The 20,994-nt window shown below is 39.8% G+C and overlaps 1 protein-coding gene across 1 annotated transcript in view; it reads left to right on the forward strand.

The window, feature by feature from the left end:
- The window catches only part of LOC130020555 (peroxiredoxin-6-like), a 39,799-nt gene extending 31,928 nt beyond the window's left edge, over positions 1 to 7,871 (forward strand). The window contains exon 2 of the mRNA XM_056111148.1: positions 6,779 to 7,871. Coding sequence (XP_055967123.1) covers positions 6,779 to 7,382 — 604 coding nt within the window. The 3' untranslated portion in view covers positions 7,383 to 7,871. The remainder of the gene's footprint in view (positions 1 to 6,778) is intronic.
- Positions 7,872 to 20,994: the final 13,123 nt, after the last annotated feature.

Below are 20,994 nucleotides of genomic sequence, written 5' to 3' on the forward strand. Positions count from 1 at the left end.
CTATATGCAAATAGTGAAACAGAAGAGAGAGAAAATTTTTTAAACCCACTCAATTATGCTACAGAAAATGAAGTACCTGGGGATCAATTTAGCTAAAGAAGTAAGAGACTAATACAAAGAGAACAATGAGCCACTACTAAAATAGATAAAAGAGGGCTGGAGCGATAGCACAGCCGATAGGGCGTTTGCCTTGCACGCGACCAACCCGGGTTTGATTCCCAGCATCCCATATGGTCCCCTGAGCACTGCCAGGAGTAATTCCTGAGTGCAAATCCAGGAGTAACCCCCGAGCATTGCCGGGTGTGACCCAAAAAGCAAAATAAATAAATAAATAAATAAAAGATAAAAGAGGACACAAAGAAATGGGGGAAAATAATCCCCTGTTCAAGGATTGGAAAGATTAATCTTCAAAATGAAAATCTTGCCCAAAGCATATACAGATTCAGTGCAGCCTCTATAAAAGTATCTGATAATTTTTAAAGACGTATATCAAATCATCTTGAAATTCATATGGAATAATAAACCCCCTAATAGCCAAAACAATCCCAGGAAAGAAAAAGGAGAAGGGAGGCTTCTCTGTCCCCAACTTCATACTATACTGCAAAAATCAAAAACAGTGTGTTCTGGAAAAGGAAAGACCTTCAGAACAATGGAGTGGAATTGAGAGTTTAGAGAGAACAATGGAGTATTACTGAGAGTCTAGAGGCAGATCCTCAAGTAATATATGAAAAGTGATTCTTTGATGAAGGAAAAAATTATATGCAGAGAGCAAGAAATTTCTTCACAAAATTGGTGCTGGGGAACCTGGCCAGTCACATGCAGAAAAAAAAAATCAGATCCCTTTCTGACATCATTCACAAAATCAAATCAAAACAGATTAAAGAACTTGATATCAGACCTAAATCACTAAGTAATATTGAGGAAAACATAAATAGAATACTCCAAGCCATTGAATTTAAAGGTATCTTCAGCCATTCAATATCATAAGCTAAACAAAAGCAAAGATCAACAACTGGGACTGTTTCAAACTAAGAAACTTCTGCACAACAAAAGAAATGATCAATGATCAGAATGAAGAGACACTCCACAGACTGGGAGAGAATATTTGCTCAACATTCATCTAACAAGGGGTTAATATCTAAAAACACCCAATCCCATAAAAAATGGGTGGAAAATGAAAGAAAATTCCTTGGAAGATGTACAGATGGCCAAAAGATATATACAAAATTCTCTGCATCACTTGTCATTATGGAAATGTAAATAAAATAAAATAAAATGTAAATTTAAAAAATGAGATATCTCCCATGTCAGTGTGAGCAGCAAACATTTGGATATGAAGAGTAGTGTTGGCATGGATTTGAGGAAAAAGAGACCCTCATTCACTGGTGGTCAGAATGCTGACTAGTCCAGTCTCTTTAGAAAACAATATGGACACTTCCTAAAGAACTAGGAATTGAGCTTCCATAGGACCCAGCAATTCCATGTCTTAGCATCTACCCCCAAATGCCCCAAAACTCTATTCAGAAAAAAAAGAAAACATCTGCACTCCTATGTTCATTATAACACTATTTAAAATAGTCAAAATCTGGAAACAATCCAGGTGTCCAAGAACAGATCACTGAATAAATAAAAAAACGATGGTACATGTATGCATTGAAATTCTACTTAAGGGCAGAAAAGTTGAAAACAGGCTGGAGCGATAGTACACTGGGTAAGGCACTTTCCTTACATGTGACTGACTGCATTCAATTCGTGGCAGCCCATATGGTCCTCTGAGCACACCAGGAGAAATTCTTGAGTGCAGAGAGCCAGAAGTAAGCCCTGAGCTTACTTTTTTGTTACCAGAGGTGACAAAAAGAAGTTGAAAGCATATAATTCACTGTTATGTAGATGAATTTGGAAAGTATTATGGTGAATGGCTAGAAAGAAAGGGAAAGACAGAATTCTCCCCCTTCCCTCCCCTGCCCCCGCCCGAGTCATGTATATATTACTGTCACTGTCACTGTCCTCCGGTTGTTCATCGATTTTTGCTTGAGCGAGCACCAGTAACATCTCCACTGTGAGACTTGTTGATACTGTTTTTGGCATATTGAATATGCCATGAGAGCTTGCCAGGCTCTGCTGTGTGGGTGGGATACTCTTGGTAGCTTGCTGGGTTCTCTGAGAGGGACAGAAGAATCAAACATAGGTTGGCCACGTGACAAGGCAAATGCCCTACCCACTGTGCTATCGCTCCAGCCTATATATATGTGTATATATATATGTATGTATATATATATATATATATATATATATATATATATATATATATATATCAGAGCCTGGCAAGCTCCCCATGACGTATTCGATGTGCCAAACACAGTAACAACAGAGTCTCCAATGGAAACGTTACTGGGCCTGCTCAAGCAAAATCGATGATCAACGGGAGGGCCTTTATATATATATATATAGAGAGAGAGAGAGAGAGAGTGAGAGAGAGAGAGAGAGAGAACAATAAGAGTTAAAAGGGAAACAATATTGGAAGGACATTCTGATGCAGGAAGTGGTGCTTGAATGTTTTATGTATGAAATCATGCCAATACAGCTTTGTAAATCAGAGTGAATAAAATAATTTCTTTTCTAAAAAAGGAATGGAGGGAGCAGGGGAGGGGTTAAACAAAAAAGAGAAAACAAATGCTTTATAGCAGACCAATATTTATTTGTAACAAATACTTCTTAATCCTCTGCTTTGGAGTAGAGGAATTGGAGGAACTTTAGCTACAAGGCTAGCCATTCAAATGCAATGAAAAGATGAAAAGATAAAACTTTACTGAAGCTTATCAGACTTGAATTTTGTTTTTGTTTAACTCATTATAGATTCATATACAGGTATCATGGAAATTGTGTACCTCCTCTTGAATTTCCCTTTCTTAGTAATATTCAATGACTGACGGTAAATATCCTTCACATTATTTTTAATTATTCTAAGTTCACTGGGCTGGAGTGATAGCACAGTGGTAGGGCGTTTGCCTTGCACGCAGCTGGCCTGGTCGAACTGGGTTCGATTCCTCCACCCCTCTCGGAGAGTCCAGCAAGCTACTGAGAGTATCTCACCCGCATGGCAAACCCTGGCAAGCTACCTGTGATGTATTCAATATGCCAAACACAGTAACAACAAGTCTCATGGTGGAGACATTACTGGGCCCACTCGAGCAAATCAATGAACAACAGGAGGACCGTGACTGTGAAGTTCACAGAGTAGAATACCTACCAGCATAGTTGCATTTAGCTACCAGTTAAAACATCTAAGGAATAGCACAGCAGTAGGGTGTTTGCCTTGCCCACAACCAGCCCGGCCGAGCCGAGTTCAATTCCTCCACCCCTCTTCGAGAGCCCGGCAAGCTACCGAGAGTATTCAATATGTCAAACAGAGTAACAAAAAGTCTCACAATGGAGACGTTACTGGGCCCGCTCGAGCAAATTGATGAACAACAGGAGGGCAGTGTATTTTGTTTGTTTAGAAATAACTAAAACAGTGTTTTAAAAGTCTAATTTAAGTCAGCATATTCATTTTTAGTAAATCTGTAATCAGAATTAAAGCAAAAGTTGAAAGTGTTCTAATATTAAATTTACTTTTTGCATCTGAAAAACAGTAATAATACTAAACAGTGTAGTAGAAAAAGTAGAGATGAAGAATGTTCTAAGGTTATTACCGCTAATACTGGTCATCACTATTGTTTGCACATAACTGCCTAATCATTAAGTAAAAATAAATAAAGTCTCCTCTATAAATGTATTTTATTTAAGCAGTTGTATGAATAGTGTTAATAAGAAAATCTTGTTCTGTGATACTTAAGTTTTAGTAAAGGATATTCTTCAATTCAAGTAAAACAGAGAAAGAAATTCGAGAATTTGGGATTATTGTTAACAGTCAGATAAAATCTGGTACCTACCATGTTGTTTGATTAATTTATTTTTATGACATTTTTCTCATTTTTTAGGATTTGAGTAGGGAGGCAAAATTGTAACTACTCAGTCTTCTGCTTAATTCAGAATCCACAAATCATCCAATCATCAATATAGTAATGATAGCAAAAACCTTTAAAATAGTCTCACTGATAGTTTTTTTTTAGCACTAGGGGTTGAACACAGGGCCTCACATATACAGAGCAGGATGTGCTCCTCCATTTTGTTGTGTCCCTAGCGTGGTATTTCTTTATATCATTTATACAACCCTCATGTAATATCATAAATACCTATATAATTTAAGCCTGGAATATAGAATATAATAGCATACAAACTGTGCAAAGAAGCCCTAGAGGAATATATTAAAGTTTATTCTCCTCCGTTTTATTTTAAGCTTTTCCTTAGATTAAGATATACCTCATTGTTAAAACATTTGGATTATTTTTCTTACCACCTTTCTCTAGCCTGTCACATTTTTTTCTCTAGTGGAAGTCTATATTTTTATGAAACGTATTTTGTAAAAGCCAAGATAATATCTATATGGTCATAAATAAGATTTCACAAAGAACACATAAAAATTGTACCTATATATGTATCATGCACTGCATTTAAGACAGATGGCTTTTTAAGGCTGGAGACTGGTTTCCTTGGGGATAGTATAGATAGCTGAATTAGAATTCTGGATGTTCACTATTGTATATGAATAAAGAATACACAAAAATGGTCTATTGTTTTACTTGAGGGGCAAGCACATTGTCCATATACCATCTCACGTGATTAACCTCCTTACCATGTAAAGTGCTGGAGCTACACGGGCTACTTTTATTTAAAAAGGTTATCTAAGATGCAAGATTCATCAGTATTAAGTAAGATAATATGTCTTCCTGTTTCAATGAGTTTTCTCAAAATAAATGAAGGTCTGATACGCTTAATAAGTGATATAAATGGGGGTAAAGGCTCTGATTAGTTTCTTCTCCAGAATATTCGCATGAATAGGATAAAGTGATTTGCCTTGCTAATGGCTTTGGGGTGCAGCGACATGGGAGCAATACTCTGAGGCTTTTCCTTGGGGAAGAAATACTTCGAGACCAATTCTGCTAGAAAAAGATGATCAAACAGAAACTTCTGGGAAGGGTGAGGCACGTTAGCTTAGATGTGAGCATCCTATGTGTTGAATGCATTACAACATTCCAATTAGCTTTCAAGCCAAATAAGAGTTTTAGATGGTGTGAAGTTTTATTTTAAAATTGAAAATAGAAATAATATGTAATGCAGAATTGCTATTCCAACGTATTTATTTGAAAGTATATTTTAAAAAGGTGTATTAAAGTTAGCCCCCCAAAAATAGATTCACCCCTAATGGAGTATTATTACCAAACTTGGAAACAACCAATATGTCCAATGACAGGTGGCTGGCTGAAAAAACAGTCATCTGTATACTTAATGAGATACTACTCAACTACTATACTGCCTTTTTGTTTGCTTGATCTGTTGGCTTGAGGGCCTTTCAAGCAGTGCTCAGGAGGGGGCCTGCAGTTCAATGCCAGGACCCAAGGACGCAGTGTAGCAGTACCCAGGCCACCCTGACAAAGCAAATGAATCTGCACCCAGCAATGCTCAGGGTACCAGGTGATACAAAGGTTCAAATCAGGGTCAACAGCATACAAGGAGTCACCTTTACCCTGCTACTATCTTTTCAAAATCTTGCCATTTGCCTCACTATGAATGGTATCTGAAGTAATTATTCTAAGAGAAATAAATCAGATCATGCAAGATAATTAGTGAATGATTCCACTTATGTAGAATATAAACAATACACAACAAAATAGCTCTTCATAATCATTTATTTCATTGGTCAAAGTGGAGACAATACCTATACAAAATGTAACTTATGTTTATGATTTTAAGAAAAGAACTCTTGGGTTTTAAGAAAACTACATTGGTGACCAGAGAAGGGAGTGGGAGTAATCAATAAATGATCAATACCATAATGTGAATGGCTCTAATCTTCAATTGTCAGTTCAGTAAAGTAGTTACTATGACTTGGAAACAGATGAAAATGAGTAAAATTTTCTTTTTTTTCTTTTTGGGTCACACCCGGCAATGCACAGGGGTTCCTCCTGGCTCTGCGCTCAGGAATTACCCCTGGCGGTGCTCAGGGGACCATATGGGATGCTGGGAATCAAACCCGGGTTGGCCGTGTGCAAGGCAAATGCCCTACCCGCTGTGCTATTGCTCCAGCCCCGTAAAATTTTATTTTAAAAGAATAGTTTTAGGGTCTCCCTGCACGTGACCGGGCCGGGAATCCCAAACGGCTGCTCCCTGGCCAGCCGGGCAGGCCCTGGGGCCTGTGGGCACCGGCTTGACAGCGCTTCCTCAGCACGCTTGCTGCATTTGCATCCTGCCCTCGGTTTATGCCTCTTGATATACTTTTTCCGCTTCCTGGTGGCCTCAGAGGTGACAGTTTCACATGGGCCGCCTCCGTGCAGGCAGGTGCAGACTGATGGATGAGCCCCCCCCCCGGAGCCTGGGGCCGTCCTTGTCCTTAAGGCGCAGAGAAAGGGCGTTTTTCAGTCCCTGGGCTCTGGGATTAGCGCCTCTTGGTGTCTCTTCGGAGCTTCGATCCAATTTTTTGGGTTCCTCTTTCCTGTGTTCATCACCCACTAAAACGTGAATGTCTTACCGGAAGGGAACGCTGATGCTGTGTGCAGTGAAGACAAAGACCACGATCAGCACGACTCTGGTTAATCCTACTTGGGGTGGGGCGGTGGGGGGACACAGGAGCCCCTTGTCGCTGGCCTCTGCACCTGTCGTGATTTCATTTCCTGTGTAGCTTCTCGAAGCCACCAATAGGAAGATGGGGCATTCTCTTCTCCCACCCGCGGGACTTCACCCCCGTGTGCACCACGGAGCTGGGCAGAGCTGCCAAGCTGGCCCCCGAGTTTGCCAAGAGGAACGTGAAGCTGATCGCCCTGTCCATTGACAGCGTGGAAGACCATCTCGCCTGGAGCAAGGACATCAACGCTTACAACTGCGACGAGCCCACCGAGAAGTTGCCTTTCCCCATCATTGACGATAAAAACCGGGAGCTGGCCATCCAGCTGGGCATGCTGGACCCGGCGGAGAAGGACGAGAAGGGCATGCCCGTGACCGCGCGTGTGGTGTTCGTCTTCGGTCCCGACAAGAAACTGAAGCTCTCCATCCTCTACCCGGCCACCACCGGCAGGAACTTCGATGAGATTCTGCGAGTGGTGGCATCCCTACAGCTGACCGCCGAGAAGAGGGTGGCCACCCCAGTAGACTGGAAGATGGGAGACAGCGTTATGGTCCTTCCGACCATCCCCGAAGAGGAAGCCAAGAAGCTCTTCCCCAAGGGCGTCTTCACCAAAGAGCTGCCCTCGGGCAAGAAGTACCTGCGCTACACGCCGCAGCCCTAGGCCCCGGCTCTGGGTGGGCTTTCCTGGACTCTTGATTCGTGCCTTCACCAGCCTTCCGTCATGTCCCCGCTGCTGGCTCCCTGCCGGGGGTCCCCTCTGCATGGGGTCTGCTCTCGGCAGCGGGGGAAGCCGCGCCGCCTCGGCATACACTCACTCTCGGGACTTTGGGGGTCTTGTTTCCTTTCGCTCTTCTAATCAGATCCTCTCTCCAGCCCCCCCCCCCCCCCCCCCTTGCGGCAGCTACCGTAGTTGAGCTGCTGATTCCTAGGGAGATGTCCACGTTATTAATCCAAGCCCACGTATTAATTCAATCCTTCCCGTCGTGGCGTCTGATCAGCCAGGAGAAGGAAAACTGCACTGTGCTACGCCAGCAGATGCGGCCGGGGCTGTGTGTTCTGTGGGGAGGTGGGTCCAAGGGTCTTTCTCTAAAGAAACCGTTTCCGTGAAGTGCCATCGAGGGGGAGAAGACCACCTTCCGTGGCCTGCTGGGAAGGCGTGCCCCGGGTGTGGACAGCCACGCGGGCAGGCGGGGGACAGGAGGATCGAAGACACTGTACTGGTATGCTTTTTTCTGAGCTTGGCTGTTTTGGAGATCCGTAAATAAATCCTTTGGTGAGACTGGAAAAAAAAAAAAAAGAATAGTTTTAGGGTAATTTAAATTTCACATAAATTAATGACTAGTGAATCTAGTTTACTAGTTTACAAAAAACTAGTATAAGTTTATTAGTAGCAGGAATTTTATTAATGGCAGTTAATTGGTCTATTAACATTAGTAAAATGTGTTTTAAAAACAAATTTAAAATAAGCTTTATCATTTTGTATTAGTAAATATGCAGAATAGTATGATAGGTAAAATCATAAAATACAACGATGTAGAAAATATAATCATGCTGTAGAAATTACAGGACTTATATGAAGGAAGAAGACATGGACAAAAATGAGATAACTGTGATTTTTTAGAATAAGAATATCAAGGTGTTATTTCTATACATTTCTTTGATCTATGGAGCACATTGGGTCAGAATAATAAAAATTTATTTTTTAAGGGATATTTCAAAATTCTGTTAAAAATGAAATTTAAGACCTCAATATCAGACCAGAATCCATAAGGTACATGGATGAAAAGATAGGCAAAACTCTCCAGAATATTGAAGCTAAAGGTATCTTCAACACAAGTGGAAGCAAAGATAAACAAATGAGACTACTTTAAACCAAGAAGCTTCTGCAACTCAAAAGAAACAGTGACCAAGATACAAAGACAGCCTAGGGAATGGGAAAGGTTTTTCAGCCAGTGCTTTAACCCTTCAGATAAGGGGTTAATAGCAAAGATATACAATGCACTGGTTGAACTCTACAAAAATTAAACACCCAACACCAGCAGAAAGTGGGACAATGTAATGAACAGAAACTTTCTCAAAGAAGAAATTCAAATGGCCAAAAGACACATGAAAAAAATGTTCTTAACCACTAATCATCAGGGAGATGCAGATCAAAACAATGAGATATCATCTCACACCACAGAGACTGGCACACATCCAAAAGAACAAGAGCAACCAGTGCTGGTGCGGGTATGGGGAGAAAGGGATTCTCCTTCATTGGTGGCAACGCTGACTGGTCCAGTCTTTTTTGGAAAACAATATGGACATTCCTTAAAAAACTAGAAATTGAGCTCCCATTTGACCCAGAAATACCACACACTTCTGGGAAAATACCCTAGGGTTCGGTCCAAAAACACACAGTAGAAACACTATCTGTACTCTATATTCATTGCAGCACTATTTACAATAGCTAGAATCTGGAAACAACCTGAGTGCCTGAGTACAGAAAAATGAATAAAGAAACTATGGTACATCTACACAATGAAATACTATGCAGCTGTTAGGAAAAATGAAGTCATAAAATTTGCCTATAAAAAATCGATGGACATGGAGAGTATCATGATGAGTGAAATGAGTTAGAAAGAGAGGGACAGAAATAGAATGCATTCATTTGTGATATATTATATATATACATATATATATATAGGGCTGGAGCGATAGCACAGTGGGTAGGGCGTTCGCCTTACAAGCGGCCAACATGGCCAACCCGAGTTCGATTCCTCCGCCCCTCTCGGAGAGCCCGACAAGCTACCGAGAGTATTCGATATGCCAGACACAGTAACAACAAAGTCTCCAATGGAGACGTTACTGGGCCCGCTCGAGCAAATCGATGATCAACGGGAGGGCCTTTACCTTTATATATATATATATATATATATATATATATATATATATATATATATATAACTGTTGGCACTGTCCTCCCAATGTTCATCCATTTGCTTGGGCGGGCACCAGTAATGTCTCCATTGTGAGACTTGTTGTTGCTGTTTTTGGCATATCGATATGTCATGGGAGCTTGCCAGGCTCTCCTGTGCGGGCGGGATAATCTTGGTAGCATCCCTCTCTGAGAGGGATGGAGAAATCAAACCCAGGTTGGTCACATGTCCTACTTGCTTTGCTATTGCTCTATTAGATATAGTCCCAAACTTTATACTAGTATAAATAAAAGGCCCTCCCGTTGATCGTCGATTTGCTCGAGCGGGCCCAGTAACGTCTCCATTGGAGACTTTGTTGTTACTGTGTCTGGCATATCGAATACTCTCGGTAGCTTGCCGGGCTCTCCGAGAGGGGCGGAGGAATCGAACTCGGATCGGCCATGTTGGCCGCTTGTAAGGCGAACGCCCTACCGCTGTGCTATCGCTCCAGCCCCCAAATTCTCCTCATTTAGAATTCTTATGTTTAGTGTCTAGAACAAAAATTATTATAAATTTTGAATTAATTCAGACTTAATATATACTGCTTACTTATTTTACTGTAAACGTTATCATTTACTATTAAATAGCAAAACAAGATAATTATTTTTTGTTTCTTTTCTATTCTTCTGAATAAACCCAGAGCCTCCTGTGCTCTGCTATTGAGTTGTACCCACAGCAGTATGATTATAACTTTATCAAGATCTGCTAATACCATAGGTAACTGACAATATCCACTTTATTATTATTATTATTAATAATACTCAGGGCTTAATCCTGGTCCTTCACACCTGACAGGGCTTGGGGCCCTTACGTGATGCCTGTACAAAACTTGAATATGCCATATAAAAAAAAAGCACCTTAACACCTGTACTATCTGTCTGGCCCACTGTTAAGTATTTTTAAAGCTTTGGCACTAACATACAAACAAATGTCTATCTTTGAGATATATATATATATATATATATATATATATATGTTAGAAAACTAGCATACATGTCCAGGGAAAACAGACTAAGAGAACTGGTCAATGGTTGGAATCAACTACATGTGTGTGTGTGTGGGGGGGGGGGGGCAGAGGATAGTTACCTAGATAACCATATCTAGTTACCTAGATAATGGTCTGTGCTTAAGAAACCCCAGAAAATCAAAACCAGAATGAAGCACAGACCACTGCAGCACAGACCCTGCTGAGGAGGTAAACTGAGGAAACAAAGGACCTTCTGCACGTTCACAGAGAATGGAACCAAGGTTCCCCATGGAATCCTGCCCCGGAACTTCCTTGAACTACAGTCAAATCACAGTGAAGGAGCATAAGCCCAGAGAGAAAAGGAGAGAGCTTCACAGAGGTTGCGAGGGCCACAAATTTGCCAGGGACTAAGTGTGCACTAGTGACACAAGAATGAGGGCAGGCCCTGCCCTTATGAAATAGTGGCTAGGTGACCTAAATATGTGGTGCCAGATGGACAAAGTCAAAGACCCCTCCCCCCCACCACACACACACACACACACACACACACACACACACACACACACACATTCTTCTGACTGTTCTGTATAACTAAATTCAATTTTCTCTTAAAGTTTGGACACTGGGCAAAAGGCCAGTTGCTGGTCAGGATTGTGGCTACAGACACTTCCCAGGTTGACTGGAACCTGATGGACAGGGAGTGTGTGCTTTAAAAATGTTATCCCAGGATGGGAGATGCATGCTGAAAGTAGACTATAGACCGAACATGATTGCCACTCAATCCCTCTTTGGCAAACCACAGCACCCAAAAGAAGGGAGAGAACAAAAGGGAATTCCCTGCCACAGAGGCAGGGTGGAATGGGGGGGGGGATGGGGAGTGGGAGGGATATTGGTATCAGTGGTGGTGGAGAATGAGCACTGGTCGAGGGATAGGTATGCCATCATTGTATAATTGAAACCCAAGCACAAAAATTTGTAAGTCTACAACTGTACCTCATAGTGTTTCACTAATAAAAAATAAAATAAAATAAAAATGTCATCTTTGTAATTCACATATACACTGATTTACCACTACTACTTCGCCAGCATCTTCGCTTCTTTCATTCTAAAGCTCCCTCGTGCAATTGCTTAGCTCTTGCTGACTACGACCTCTGTACATTCTCAAACAAGCGCCCTTGGATTGTAAATATTTTGTCCACATATTTAAATGAAATAAAAGGTGTTTTGTTTTTTGTTTCTCTTTTTCTCTTTTTTTCTTTCAGATTTTGGCCACACCCGAATGTGCTTAGGGCTTACTCTTGTCTTAAAAGTAAGAGTGTCCGGCTATTGTAAAGAGTGCTGCAATGAACAAACAATTGCAGATGTCACTTCGACTATACCTTTTTGCCTCTCTGGGATATATTCCCAGGAGTGCTATAGCTGGGTCAAATGGGAGATCAAATTCTAATTTTTTGAGAATCGTCCATACTGTTTTCCAAAAGGGTTGGACCAGCCTGCATTCCCACCAGCAGTGAAGGAGGGTCCCTTTCTCACCACATCCGCGCCAGCACCTGTTGCTTTTGTTCTTGTGGATGTGGGCCAGTCTCTGTGGTGTGAAATGATATCTCATTGTTGTTTTGATCTGCATCTCTCTGATGAATTAGTGATGTAGAGCATTTTCTCATGTGCCTTTTTGCCATTCGGATTTCTTCTTTGCGAAAGTTTCTGTTCATTTCCTCGCCCCATTTTTTGATGGGGTCTGGCAAAACACAGTACCCAAAAGAAGAGAGAGAGAACAAGGGGGAATGCCCTGCCACAGCGGCAGGGTGGGAGGGGGGGGATGGGGGGTGGGAGGGATGCTAGGACCCATGGTGGGGGAGGATGGGCACTGGTGGAGGGATGGGTACTTGATCATTGTATAACTGAAACCCAAGCACAAAAATTTGTAAGTCTATAAATGTACCTCATGGTGTTTCACTAATAAAAAAAATGATTAAAAAAAAAAGTAAGAGTATCTGTAGCACTGTAGCACTATCCTTCCGTTGTTCCTCGATTTGCTCAAGCGGGCCCAGTAACGTCTCCATTGTTAGACTTGTTGTTACTGTGTTTGGCATATCGAAAAGGTCACGGGTAGCTTTCTAGGCTTTGCAGTGAGGGCGAGATACTCTCAGTAACTTGCCGGACTCTCCGAGAGGCGCAAGAGGGGCGGAGGAATTGAACCTGGCTCGGCCGGGCTTGTGTGTGCAAGGCAAACGCCCTACCACTGTGTATCTTACTTAAGTATATTTCCTGGTAGTGCCTAGAGGACTATATGTGGCGCTAGGGATCAACCAGGGTCTGCTGCATTCAAGACAAATGCCTAAATCTCTTTACTATTTCCTCCATCCTTGAAATAAAAAGTTTATGGCTTTTTTTTTTTTCTTTCAGTGCTTTGTATATGGATTCCATTATCTGCTGGAGTCAACTGTTGCTAATCAAATGTCTTGTGTCATTTGTCATTACCCTGTAAACAATTTGATTTTCTTTATCTTGATAGTTTCAAGATCTCTCTGTGTCTCTCTGTGCTATAATTTTACTAAATTTACGGTTCTGTGAGTCAAATTTTATTTATCCTATAGAAGCGTTATGAGTGTACTTTTATATCTGACCACACTTATTTTCAAAATAAGAAATTGTTAGTACTTGAACATTATCTGTTCTTAAATTACCCTAAATTCACCACTTCTGTTTATGAATTTGGCATTCTTATGCTATCTTTCATATCACTTGATGTATCCATCACATTTTCCAACTTGTATTCCATTTGTGTTATATTCCTTGTCAATTCCTCAGTGTATTAATATTTTCTTAGGTTGAGCCAAGTATAGCATTTATACCATCTGTTCAATATTTCAGTGCAACAATATTATTTTAGTTTCACAATTTCTAATCTCTGTTAATATTTAGCTATTATTTACTTCAATCTACTTAGTGGTTTTAATTTTACAGTCTGACTTTATATACCGATATTTACTATCTCTTAAGGATATTAGATATACGTATATTTATGAAAAGTTAGTTTTTAAATCTCATTTCAAAAGAGTGAATGCTCTGTTGATAGTTGTGTAATATCTTTTTGAATATTCATTTTAGTATGCTTCAATTTTCATTTTCAATTGCTTCTGTCTTAAGCTTGAGCTTCTTAATATAAGTGAGGGGAAGAAAGGAGGAAGGATCTCTTTCCATACATTCAGGTTTTTATTTATGGATGAATCCTTACCACTTCCATGAAGTTGCACTTTCCCAGTCATCAGCTACAAGAACGCTTTGTCACTGTTAAGCATAATACAATTTCATTGCCCAATATTAATATATTTTACATCGATTTTCACATCAATTGATGACAAAGATAGAAGATGTGCAGGACGATCATTTGTTGTTAGATATCCTCTCTATGTCTATAAATATAGTTTTAAATATCTTTTAATCATTTCAAAATATAAAATAGGATGGAAACAGGACACCAGATTTCCAGGATGGTGTTTGTTTCCACATGAACTCAAAGCACTACTTTTCTCCAAATACACATCTACAGTAATCATCTTGATCCAGCTACTTATTATAATCTCAGTCCAGATCTTTCTTCCATAACTGATGCAAACTTCATCCAGCTTCCTTCTACTTCAGGGATCTTGTGTATTTCTGCCTAAGTAGTACTGTAGCACCATCCTCCCATTGTTCATCGATTTGCTTGAGTGGGCACCAGTAAGTTTCTCAAATACTTCTCTGCTCTAAATCATCAATGGCTCCCAATGTCCTACTGAGTAGCAATTAAGCACTTTGACTTAGTTTGGGATCAGCCAGTACTGCTTAGTGTGGAATTATAACTCTAGAGCTAGATTTAATTTTCAAGTTTTAGTCCCTCCTCTCGGAGAGCCTGGCAAGCTACCGAGAGTATTCAATATGCCAAACACAGTGACAAGAAGTCTCACAATAGATAACGTTACTGGGCCCGCTTGAGCAATTCGATGAACCATGGGAGGACAGTGACAGTGACAGTGACAGTGACAGTCCTTCCTTATCTCTTAATAAGAAGACTTTGGTAAGGCAGTTAACTCCCAGTGCCTCTGCTTCCTTGTGCTGGGTCAGAACCCAAGGTTAATTGGAGACTCAGATTCATAAGAGAAAACAGAAAGGTCTACTCTACAGATTGGTAGGTAGGTGTTTTAATCAGAAATTCTGGACCCGAGAGATTGCCCAGGAGTTGCATGAGAGGCCTGGGATCTGTCCTCAGAGTCTCATAGTCCTCTAAGCACTGCTGTGAACAACTCGTGAGCACAGAGCCACAGGTAGCCCCAATCACCACCAATTGTGACCAAAACTCTCCCCCCTCAACCCCTTCGCCCAAAAAGGTACTTGTGAGCATTTGATTTGGGCTGCACATAAGTACAGTTTACTGCAACATCCTTACCAAATTTCAAATTTGAGGCAAAAGCTTAGAATCTGTTAGTGACATAATCAGTGTTCTCTAGATAGCCTTGATAATGCATTAAACATCGAGGCAATATCCAGGGAACAGTTTCTGGGATACACCTTCTCAGGTAAAGACAGTGCAAAGTCACTAATTGTCTCCATTAGGTGCTCACTTTCTCTTGATTGCCCTCCACACTTAGGTAGAAGATGGGATAATGATGTGATTATAACTTCTAATGGTGTTAATAACTTTTGATGGTGTTAAGAATTCAGTGAATTGATATATGTAGAACATTTAGAATATCACCAGAGTAATATAATAATCAAGCATGCAGTAACTATTATTAAATTCTTTTATCAATCTTGTAAAATAATGTCTTTCAGTTTTCTGGATCACTTTTTTGCTTTTTTGCGTTGCACTCTCCTATCTATAGACTTTTCTAGATTCATTTCAAACATTTCTTGCACATCACTATTATATGCCTAGAGCCTACCATTGTAACTGACAACACTGTAGACAATGCAACATAGTTAGCATTTATATTTGGTGAACAGATGAACAAAAACTAATATTACTACCTGGAATACCTTTCTCTGAATCCTTCTCAATCTGTTAATACTCTACCAAAACTTCAATACAGTTTCATTACTCCTTCAGTTAAAAAACTACTTGAGGGTGGAGGGTAGTACACTGGGTAGAGCATCTGCCTTGCACAAGGCCAACCCAGGTTCAATGTCTAGCATCCTTTATGGTCCCCGAGCTCCACGAGGTTTGATCAATGATTGCAAAACCAAGAGTTACCCCCGAGCACCGCCTAGTGTGGCAACCCTCTCCCACAAAAAAATAAAAACAAAATTATTTGGACCAGAAAAATAGTACAGGAGCTAAAGCTGATCCCAGTTCAATCCCAAGCAGAGCATATGGTTCTCCAAGCACTGCCAAGAGTGATCCCTGAGCAGAGTCAGGACTAAGCTTTGAGCATAGGGTGCTGTTGAACAAAAAAAAAAAATCTCCCAAAAGTCACAGAATTACTAATGATTACCAAACTTGATTTTGTATACATTTTCTTTGCATGGAATGGAGATGCAGACACAGATGTAGATGTTCTTTATGCACCGATTGCTTCAACCTACCCACTCTTTAGAGCTCAGAGAACAGAATAAATCTGTGCATAAGAATTATTTTGATCTCCCCATCACCAAATAAACTACTTATACATAGTAAAACTTCACTATAAAATGCTGAATTTTTATCCTCACAAGAACATCTGTATTCATTTTTTAAGAAAGGGTATTTTTCTAATGCATTCAGTAGAAATTGTTTCATACATAAATTTTTTGTTACTAATATCAAAATATATAATATTTTGCCAATTTTATCATCAGAAGAACTTAAGTTTAAATATTTTTTTTACTAAACAATAAACCCAATTTTTTATAGTCTTTTGGTTCACCCACATTTTCTATATATCTATGATTTTTCTGATTTCAAAACCACTCTGAGATTTTTCTGGGTTTCCTGGATTCACATTACTTCAGGTACAAATGAGTTAAATCTGGAAGTAGGATAAATTCCAATATTTTTCAGTATACTTGAGAGGTTATTAAAACCAAATGAATAGAGGAAAAACCCTGATGAAAGAGTCGCCCTTTAAGCCAAAATCTATTCAATGTTCTTATACGAATAAATAGAAGTACTAATCCAGGTTCAGGATATGATGTAGGTTATAACATAGATGCCATCCTCCTTGGCTAGAAGACGATCAAAGTCAAGAATAACCTTGGCAAAAGACTTAAGGATTTTTGTCGGTTATCTATGACTGTTGTGGTACATTATGCAAAATATTCAAGAATTAGGGTAAAGTTATAGCTTCAAAGTCAGTAAATTATGTTTCTCACACCATTGGTTTTATTCTTATTATTCCGTGCCATTCTTTATATAGAACTGGAACAGAAGTTTCCCTGGGTTTAGGGTTGTTACGCAGAGATAGGGAAAAGATCCCACAGATTTAGGAGATACAACAGAGAGGAGTTATACTTATTCTGGAGAAATAACCCTGGGAAGTCAAGAAGGAGTTTTGATAAGCAGAACTAAACAGACAGCATATTGAAAAACCCAATAGTCCAAGATGCTATCCTTACTTTATCAGTGGCATGCAGGATATAGATGAATGTGTTATCTTGCCAAATTCTAACGCTCATGTAAAAGGAAAAATGGATAAAAGCAATGTAAAGTATGAAGTCTTGATGAGTTTGATTTACAGGATTTCTCCGAACTGTAGTACAGATCCTTTTATAGCTATGAGACATGTATACAGATGTAAGTCTCCAGTTTGATTGCCTTCTGAGTGGCGAGGACAGCCAACTATAGTCCTTACAAAGACATAATCTTGATCATCTTTTTTGTCAATAATCCCAGATTAGGAAGAATAAAGAAATGCTTTTTTTTGGAGAATCACAGTCAGATATTTTTTGGGGAAAGGAGAATTAAAGATATAGTCTAGTTTTCAGAAATAAATCAAAATCTCAAAACCCATAGAATTAGAATATAATATCTACAAAGATGCAAATATCTTTTTATATATAATTATTCCCATTTCCATGAAAGATAATCATAAAAGGATTAGTTTGTGAAAAAATTAGTGTAATTTCAATATGCGTATTTATTATTTGCATAAAAACCAAGATTATCCATACAGCGTCTTTGGAAACTGCTTTGCTGGTGGTCAATAGAACGTTTCCCTTTAATACCTTTACAAAGAGAGCTGAGTTTTATTGCCATGATGATACTCAGTAAGTTTCAAAAATTCTGGTGGAATTAGATAGTAAGAAAAAGTAAATGTCTGAATTTTGTTTACAAATGAGTGCTATGCCAAACTGCTGTCACAGTAATAGAAAAAGCCTTCTAAACCCAGTCCAATTTCATTATAAAGTTACACAAGAGGATGGTGTTCTAGATCCTCGCTTTATAAACTGTGGTGACAACCTCATATTGGGACATGTAACTGAATGTGGGGGGTCATAAAATTTTTGTTTTGAAATATAATTGTTATTGAGGTCAGAGTAATAGCTCAGTGGATAAGGCATTTGCCTTGCACACAGTCAGCTGGGTTTCAATCCCTGGCACTCAATAATCTCCCAGACAGAGCCAGGAGTAAGTTTGAGCACAGCTGGTGTGGACCCAAAATTAAAAAGTAAATGGTATAAAATATATATGGTATAAAATATTATATATATTATATGTCACTGTCACTGTATAAATTTGTTACTAGAAAATGTTTGATTTAGATATCTATTTTATATTCCAAGGGTCATATAAAAACTTCCTTGTGGAAAAGGGGTCATTAGTGGAAAATTCTGAGTTCTGTTCTAGAGAGGCAACAGTCCTAATTGATGGTAGTAAAAGACTTTGCCAGAGTTTATGGAGGGATGGGTGTTTGATCATTGTATAATTGAAACCCAAGCACAAAAATTTGTAAATCTACAACTGTACCTCATGGTGTTTCACTAATAAAAATTTAAAAAAATAATAATATTAGAAGAAAAAAGACTTTGCCAGAGTTTAATGCTGTACTGCCAGTTCCCGCCCTTTGTTATAAACAGAGGCAAGCATAGTCAGTCCCAGATGACCACTGAGTAAACTCTACCTTATTATTCGATTATTATCATACCTTGGAATATCAAAAAATCACACCACCTATAAAAATAATCATGCCCAACAGTCTACAGTTGTCACGGCAATCCCTGGAAACACCAAATATAATCAGAACGTTAGACCCCAAGGCCCCCTCACCCTATTTTGGAGGGAAAGCAGAAAGAAACAGGGAAGGCAAGAAGTCTGAAACCATTTTTTTAAAAAAGGAAAAAAATGGCGGTGTTCCACCTTGGATCCTCTTTCCATGCTTGCAGGAGTCTCTGCCACTATTATTTTTTCCTTAACTCCACACTTTAGTCCCAGGAAGGGGCCGGCTACATGCTTTGAACATGTCCTGGTCTCCACACATCCTTTCTTGAATCAGGGAGGGGCAGAGACTTGCTCCAACGCCCTCCGAAGCCAAAGCAAACAAACCTAATAATTAAAGTTCCAGTATTTTATCCTATTTGGAAATGATCTAAAGAGTTTCATAATTTAACTTAGCAAAAGATCTAAGGGTATGACTTAAAAAGAGAGAGAGAAAGAATGTTTGTTGAATGGAAACAGTGGGTTTTTTTGTTTAGTTGATTGTTGTTTTGGGGTGTGTTTGTGTCTGTGTGTTGTATGTGTGTGAGGGGTGTGTGTGTGTGTATGGATACACACAAGCGCACATTTTCTGGCTTTTCTAGAAGATCTTTCTGTTGTTTTTGTTTTTGTTTGGTTTTCCAGGCCACACCCAGCTATGCTCCAGGCTGCCTTCTGGAAGTTGAGGAATTATTCCTGGTCAGGGACACTGAGCCTGGATCGGCCCTGTGCCAGGCAAGTGACACTGTACTATCTTTCCAGCTTCTGGAAACAGTGTTTAAAATCATAACCTAATTATTGATGAAGAGCTTTCCTAAAAGCTTTTGTCCCATTCACTTATAGTGAAGTCTGAAACTACTTTTTCTGCTGATAAATTTTATAACAATAAAGATATATGAGTACCTGATAAGCCTGTTAAGGGAGACAACCTACCCACAAGCCCAAAAGCAATTCAATAATTGCTTAGGAAAAAATTATTCAAGTAAAACTAGCAAACTGATAAAGCAAGAGGTTTTAGGGGCTGGAGCAATAGCACAGTGGGCAGGGTGTTTGCCTTCCATGTGGCCAGACCCGGGTTCGATTCCCAGCATTCCATATGGTCCCCCGAGCACCGCCAGGAGTTATTCCTGAGTGCAGAGCCAGGAGTAACCCCTGAGTATCACCGGGTCTAACCCAAAAAGAAAAAAAAAGAGGCTTTATCGGGAGAAAAGGTATGCTTCAGTAGAGAGCAGCCCAGGGAAGGAGACTACCAAACTCCCCTTCAGTTAGAGGTCACAGGTTTGGTTTTTTTTTAAATTTTTTAAATTTTTTTATTGAATCACCGTGAAACACAGTTACAAAGCTTTCATGTTTGAGTTTCAGTCATACAATGATGGAACACCCATCCTTCCACCAGTGCATATCTTCCACCACCAATGTCCCCAATATACTCCCACCTATCCCACCCCTCCCCCTGCCTCTATGGCAGACCATTTCCCCCATACTTTCTGTCTACTTGGGGCACTATGGTTTGCAATACAGATACTCCTGGTCACAGGTTTTTAAGGAGAATCTGTCATCCCAGGTTAGCAGTGACCCAATCAATCTGATACGTGTCTATGTCAGCTTCACACGTGTCCATGTGCTTGCATTCCCCAGTCAAGATGGAGGGTGGAGCCGGGGCTGGGATTTCTGGGGGTACACTGGGTCATGTGGGTGGGTGGTTCTGGTGGGTGATTCCTGCTGCTTAGATTCCAGCTGGCAGAAGGACAGGCTTTGTTTTTCAATCAAATTAACAACATCTAACTTTTATTAACCATAATTATCTTAACTTTAAAAAGATTTGGCATAGTTTTCATAAAACTTGGAAAGCTTCAGAAAATTTTAATTTATACTAAGTGTTTAAATCTCAGCACCATTACAAATTAAATTTTGATAATACCACTTAAAGGAAAAATTGCTATGTGTACAAAACATACTGCAGGAACACATACAACAAACAGACAAAAAGAGAGTTCCTTTTTTTTTTTTAAAGTGAAGTAAAATAGCTGTTTTCCAATCTTCACAAACAATTTTGCCAAATGTTTTACATGACCTAATATAGATTGCCATTCTTTCAAGAATTCATAGTTACTTCATTGCCTCTCATGATGGAGACATTACTGGGCCCGCTCGAGCAAATCGATGAACAACGGGAGGACCGTGACCGTTCATTGCCTCT

The sequence above is a fragment of the Sorex fumeus genome, unplaced genomic scaffold (genome assembly GCF_029834395.1).
Source record: "Sorex fumeus unplaced genomic scaffold, SorFum_2.1 ptg000013l, whole genome shotgun sequence".
Classification (NCBI taxonomy): Eukaryota; Metazoa; Chordata; class Mammalia; order Eulipotyphla; family Soricidae; genus Sorex; species Sorex fumeus.